Source organism: Arachis hypogaea, chromosome 15, assembly GCF_003086295.3.
Source record: "Arachis hypogaea cultivar Tifrunner chromosome 15, arahy.Tifrunner.gnm2.J5K5, whole genome shotgun sequence".
Classification (NCBI taxonomy): domain Eukaryota; kingdom Viridiplantae; phylum Streptophyta; class Magnoliopsida; order Fabales; family Fabaceae; genus Arachis; species Arachis hypogaea.
Window position 1 is genome coordinate 138,603,372 of NC_092050.1, and position 7,102 is coordinate 138,610,473.

At 36.3% G+C, this 7,102-nt stretch overlaps 1 protein-coding gene across 1 annotated transcript; it reads right to left on the reverse strand.

The window, feature by feature from the left end:
- Nucleotides 1-3,128: 3,128 nt before the first annotated feature.
- On the reverse strand, nucleotides 3,129-4,833 carry LOC140179362 (serine/threonine-protein phosphatase 7 long form homolog). The gene is made up of 5 exons (XM_072218219.1): nucleotides 4,771-4,833; nucleotides 4,353-4,490; nucleotides 3,894-4,087; nucleotides 3,577-3,664; nucleotides 3,129-3,479 (listed from the first exon to the last, which is right to left on the reverse strand). Exons 1-5 carry the CDS (start codon nucleotides 4,831-4,833, stop codon nucleotides 3,129-3,131), a joined length of 834 nt encoding a protein of 277 aa, XP_072074320.1.
- Between the last annotated feature and the right edge of the window lie 2,269 nt (nucleotides 4,834-7,102).

The window sequence follows — 7,102 nt, forward strand, 5'->3', positions numbered from 1 at the left end:
AAATAAAAGTGTTGTATGTAGAAATATTGAATTATTATATTTATTTTTTAATAAAAAATAAATAAAAATATTAACAAAAGACATAATTTATTTTTTATTTTTTTTATTATTTTTATCAAATTTTTGTAAGTATTTTTTATTATTATATTTTTTTTTAATATATATTTTTTTCATAGGTATATTTTTATTATTATATTAATTTTTCTAATTATATTTTTATTATTATTTTTATCAAACTTTTATAATTACATTTTTTGTCGTTAAATTTTTTTATCAGAATAAAAAACAATCTAAAATAGTGAGAGTATAAAGATTATACTATAGAAAAAATTTCAAATAAACTAAATATACTGATGTTCTAATAATTTTAATCATTGATTTAATTATAAAAAAATATATAATATATATTAATTAAAATTTACAATTAAAATTATTGAGACACTGATATTTTATAAATATATTTAAAAACTTTCCTATATTATAAAGTCAAAACAACGCATTATGAATTTTTGACAATGAAAAAAAAAAGTAAAATAACAATTAGCTTCTTGAACATTTTGACTTCGAATAAATTAGTCTTTAAAAAAAGTATTAATTTAGTCCTGTAGGATAGTAAATAATGGACACATGCATGATATCATTCTATCAATTCATCAACTAAAACCTAACGGTAATACTTATATATACTGTTAATTACTCTGACATGTTTATCTGTGAAAGAAAGTAATGTAAATAATAATTTTTGGAGTGAATTTTCACTTATTTTGATAAAATTTGTGATAAATAGAGAGTAGTTGATAAATGATATATGAAAATTCAAAAAATAATAAATTTTTCAATGTCCAAAATTATATCATTTTTCTATTCATGTAATAGTAACGAGACATATACCACTATAAATAATGAAATATATAAATAATTCAATTTTATTTCGCACTATTTATTAACAGAAAGACATACGTATCTATTGTTTATTATCTTAAAGAACCTAATTAATACTTTTTTCTTCGATAACAAATTAATCGAAATTCAAAATCTTCAAAAATCTCATTGTCATTTTACTAAAAAAAAATCCACCATTTTCTTATGATAAAAGTTGGAATGCTAGTTCTAATAAGTAGAATATTAAAAAAAAAGGGTGAGGGAGGCTGGAAGACTAGTTCTGATGCCCTGCCCTACTACACCTTTTTCTTATTGGTGTCAAAAGGTTGTTGGGAAATGAAAAAGAATTGCTTTTTTTATCACTTTATATTACCATCTTTTTCTAGTCTTCAATCATAAAGCACTTGATTGCAAAATCATTTCTCACTTCACTTCTTGATGTGTATTTGTGCTAAAATTGTTTTGGAATTTGGACCCTCTTCCTACTTTGTCCCGTCTCCATGGCTGTATTAGTAGTGTACTAGTGTGACATATGAAAAAATAATAATAAAAGAAGAAAATATCATTTTCACGATTAGCAGATTATTAGCACTGTTTTTATGTACATAATAATAATAATAATAATAATAATAATAATAATAATAATAATGATGCAGTACATGTTTAAAATTGTTAGTACATCACATGAGATGATGAGAGGATAATCTGAGTAACACTTGTTAGCACTCATTATATTCACCAACGTAACCCGATTTTGCTTTTCAAAAAAATAATAAAACCATCGCAATATTAACCAATATGTACCAAAAAGCAAATATTATTGTAGTATTAGTTAGATAATGTTTGTTTTCTATTTTTAGGTACAAAATATAATAACCCAAATATAAAATTAAGGACAATTTACACGTATAAAATGATTGAAGAAAACCTTTACGCAAGTACAACATTGGCAATTTTCAGACGCAAATGCAACAAACGCAACTGTATATAATCCGCTACACCCTACAGCAGAACTCAATTGCACGTAATCCGCTACAGGATATCGCGGATTACGTTGAGGGCTGGGTTACTCATAAACCGCTACACCTTGTAGTGGTTTATAACCAAATGGCGTTTGTGCATAATCCGCTACACTCTGTAGCGGATTATGAGTATAGTGGTGTTTATATGTTAGGGTTTAAAACCCATGATGCAAAATGCACGAATTGATACAAAATATAATCGTCATTCGCAGTAAGTCGAACAAAAATAATACAGGTATAACTACATAACTAATACAGATATAACTGTCACAAGTCGTTAACCCTAACAGAAAATAAATAAGTCATAATTCATATAAGGATAACTGTCGGAAATAAGAGAATCGGACGCTACTGCTGGTCACCGTCAACATCATGGTCGCCTCCGAATGGACCAAGTAGGTGCGAGCCTGTGCCACATCGAGTCGGACACCTAACCCTAGCCGCTCGCCGATCTCCCAGCGGAGCCTCCTGTGCCCCAACTTCTAATGCAGATGGTGGCGTCCCCCCCATCCCGAACCAAGTGTCGTACGGGCTGCCTGCGGGCTCATTCAAGTCGACCGGGAGCTGGGTCTCAGGAACCTGGGACGGCACATCCGCTGGCTGTGGCCTATACTCCGTAGGGTCTGAAGGGCCGCCTGGAATCGGGCTCTGGTACTGATGAACGTCGTCACCCCGTATAATCTCAGCAAAATTCACATAGAACTGGGGTCCACCCAACTGATCGTCCAAATCCATGGTGAAAGAAGTGGTAGCAAGATCGGCTAACAGCTGTGTGCTACACCCATGTAGTACCTGAGAGCTAGATACATGGGTAAAAGGTGTACCACCCATACTAGTCTCCGCGGTGCCACCAACATGAGTGTCTGTAGGGTGCCGACGGGACGATCCTGCCTCGTCATCGTGGTGGACGGGAGGTGCTCCTCCACCACGAGCAGCCCGTCGTCTAGCAGAAGATCGACGAAGGCGATGATCTGCCTGGCCTCCGTCATCACCACCAACCTGCTCCTCCTGCATCATGTCATCTAGCCAGCACCAGTCGCGATCAGTGGCATGTGTACCGATGCATCGTCTCCGCTCCAAACGTCTGTTATTAGGCATATCAGACGCTGAAACTCTAGTCGGCGCCTGCGACAACCCTCTGAGTATAGCATCGTCCGGAACCTGGGTCGGCCTGGGGTCGGCGAAAGCAATCCCTGGTGACAGAATCCTATGTGCAACACGGTGCTACCAGTCCAGGTACTCAGGGGATGGACCAGGATCAGGAACTCTCTGGACACTCAACACAAAACGAACTCGCTCGTCCCAATGCTGATGCCATGTCCTACAGTAAGTGGGGAACCATCTATTTCCACCCCTGCCGTCCTTACTATGAAGATACTCTATGTTGAGCGCTGGCTCAGGCAAATGCTGTACGCCCCTTAGCTGTGGGAAGACCTTGTCTACCTGATGCCACTCAATAACTGCAAAATATATCAGGCTGGTGACAGCCCGCCATAACCGGTTGTGCTCCTCAGTCAGTATCTCCGGATGGATGACTGCCAGTACGTCCAGCGAACCATAAGGCTCCCACACAATCTGATAGACAGGAGGCAAGGTCAGCATTGTACCAATGTATACATATAAGTGTGTAAAAAACAATTAAAAGAACGACAAACAAAAACAAAATACTTACATCTCGATGAGTCAGTCGATCCAATGCCAGACGATACTGTATAATCCGCCGTTCCTTTCCATCAGAAGAGGGCAAATATGTGGCCCATCTGAGTTGCAGAAATAGCACGTAAATATGTAATTTCAAATATAGAACGTAATGAACTTGAAAGAAAGAATGAATTAAGGTATACTTGGATGCCAATGGAAAAGAGAAAGCATCAAAACCCGCGCAGCCTCAGCGTGGGGAACCGCCAAAAGATCCATGACTGTAGCAACTGTAGGGGTCCAACCAAGTTGGTGACGTTTCTATTTGCCACCCTGCACATGCATCAGTACAGCCACGCCAATGCAGCGGCGCCCCAGCTATAGCTGCCCATATCGTCAAGTCTCGCCACAAAAGGCAACCAGCGAAGGTGGACCCGATTAGCACTCTTGTCCATGAACAACTGTGTCGACAGAAGCATCATAATATATGCGCGTGCATATATGCGCACGGTCTCCTCCGAAGCATCCGCTGGTAACACCCTGAACTGCTCATGAAACCATGTAAAGTGGACTGTGTTATATTCTCTTATCCGGTGGCGGAAGCTCACCAAATAACTCCTCGAACCACTCCCATGCCGGTCTGGCCCCCTCGATGTGCATGTGGAAGTCTGTCATGCACGCGGAAACAGCCTGGCCATCCACGGGCAGCCCGAGCTGGTATGCCACGTCCTGGAGCGTGATAGTACACTCTCCGAATGGCATATGGAAAGTGTGGGTCTCAGGCCGCTACCTCTCGATAAATGCGCTGACCAGAGGTTCATCCAACCAGAACCAATGCGCGTTCAGCCTAGCCAGGTGGTACAACCCAGCCCTCTCTAAGTAAGGTATGATCCTATCATGTAACGGCATATTCTGTTGCCTACGGACGCTATACACACATCGGGTTGGCTGCATTTTCAGAAATAAAGAACACCGGCTTAATTTCTAACAATAACATCACCAAACTATAGCTTATGTTTCTAGTCTTAAGCTACTTGGGTTTTGAAATTACTAATTTACCTCTCTACCTTGACTATTAAATGTTAAATGTCAAAGTTTAAATTTCAAATTTTCATTTTCAAACCAAAACCTAAACTAAGTCTCTATCTATCTAATTAATGAATTACTTCCTTAATATTGAATAAAATATACATTTATTAAAATAGTGTTTGGAAATATAGACACTTACCTCTTCATCGATGGTTCCGGCTACGTGAGCAACGCCTGTCGAGCCGGTACAACCGCCGTTCATCCTCCATTCTTCTAAACTACTCAAGAATTTGAATTTTCTCTCCCTTCTCTCTACTTTCTCTCTCTAACTTTCTTTCCAAAATAACTCAAATAATTTCTGCTACAGCCTCACGCGGTATATATAGAGACCACTATACTCATAATCCGCTACAGGGTGTAGCGGATTATGCACAAACGCCATTTGGTCATAAACCGCTACAGGATGTAGCAGTTTATGCATAACCCAGCCCTCAACGTAATCCGTGATACCCTGTAGCGGATTACGTGCAATTGAGTTCCGTTGCAGGGTGTAGCGGATTATATATAGTTGCGTTTGTTGCATTTGCGTCTGGAAATTGCCAATGTTGTATTTGCGTAAAAGTTTTCTTCAATTATTTTATATGTGTAAATTGCCCTAAAATTAAGGTATTGTTTGTGGTGCACTACTAAATTTATTTTGATGTACCGAATTAGAGATGAAAATATAAAATTAGGCAAGACATTTTGTCAAAACTTTTAGGTCTACTTACATTTAGTCTGATCTACTCTGACATAATAAAAATATTTTTAAATCCATATTCTGTCTAATTCTATTTAAAATTAATAAGCATATATATTATTTTACTAAAATAATTAAACCAATACTCTGTCTAGATCTATTTACACTACAAGAAACATCGTTAAAATCAACGGCAAAATCGACGGCTTAGCCGTCGATAATATTAAATTTCGATGGCAAAATAAACGGCGGAGGTGGTCGCTATAAAGCTTGTCGATTTTTCAAAATTCTATTAAAATCGACGGCTTGCTTGGCCGTCGATAATAATTTAATAAAATCGACGGCTTTACTGTCTGTAATATGAGTTTGAGAATTTTACCTTCTTACTAAAATCGACAACGTTGCCGTCGATATTATTATATAAAATCGATGCCACTTTTGTCGATATTTGATTCAATAAAATCAACAACGTTTTCGTTTATAATATGCTTACTAAAATCGACAAGATTACCGTCGATATTGGATCCAATAAAATCGACACAGTTGCCGTCGATTTTATTATTTAGATACCGACAAATCTTTTGTCTATATTTGGTTTTCCTTGTCTATTTTAAAATTAAAAAGCGACAACCATTCCGTCGATTTTAATAGACATGTTTTAATTATTTTTTTTATTTGAAAAATAGTAAACAATTAATGCAAATAAATATAGAAATAAAATTTATATAGAGTATAAATAACAAAACAAATAAACTTTTAAATATAAAAATAAAATTTATACTAAATATTAGATAATGAGTTTACAAACTTATCAAAATAATAAATAATTCTCTAACATAAAAAGCTCAAGACAAAATAAATAACTAAACTTAGACTTATATTCGTTAAAATTACAATCCACTAATAATACAAAATATTCAACCACTATCTAATACAAATACTAAACTCAGCTTTTGTGCCCGCCCACCTTATATTACGAACCACCGAACTATCTAAGTGTTGACTACCTCGAATTCTTGCATAGGTGTCGGGGAATATTTCAGGATCATGTGTGATACTTCCATCAAGAGAAATGTCAATGGGATAGCGCAGGAGGTGGCCACAAGTGCATAATGGTTGTCCTGTATATCTGTTCCAATTGTTTTGAGCAAGCTGATGGACCCTTCTAATACAACCTTCAAGTTCAGGGTTGAGGAAAGTTTCTTTATATATGCCAAGATGCTCGTACCACAAGGACAAGTGAAAGCGATGGATCTGGCCCCTTGCACTATTTTTATTGGTTGCCAAATAGGAGGGTTGATAAGCTCCCATAGCAATTAAAGTGTCTCTTCTACCATTCATTAATCTCTCGTTGATATTAGCAGATCCAATGATTATGTATTCATCATCCACTGCCAAAAAACAAAAGAATAATACTTATCACTTGGTCGTAGCAGGGCATATCAAAATCTATCTTCAATTTCAAACATATATTACAACTTTAAAGTTATTGTGAGATAAAAATAAAATTTAAAGAGAGCTGAGGGCAGATAAAAAGTTGGTCAATGGATATCCTTCTCAACTTCATTTAAAAGATTAGATTATATAAAGAAAATATTCTGAGTTAGTTCCAAACTTACCTATCATCATCTTGGAATGCACATAAATCATAAATTGACCAGCACTTTGGGCCTTCATGTAATGAGAATCTGATTTTTGTTTTGCTTTATGCTTTTGTGTTTCTTTTTCAATAAGCCAAAGTGTATGACATGAGAAAAGCAGACGCAAATCAAAACCTGCAATAGTGAAAATT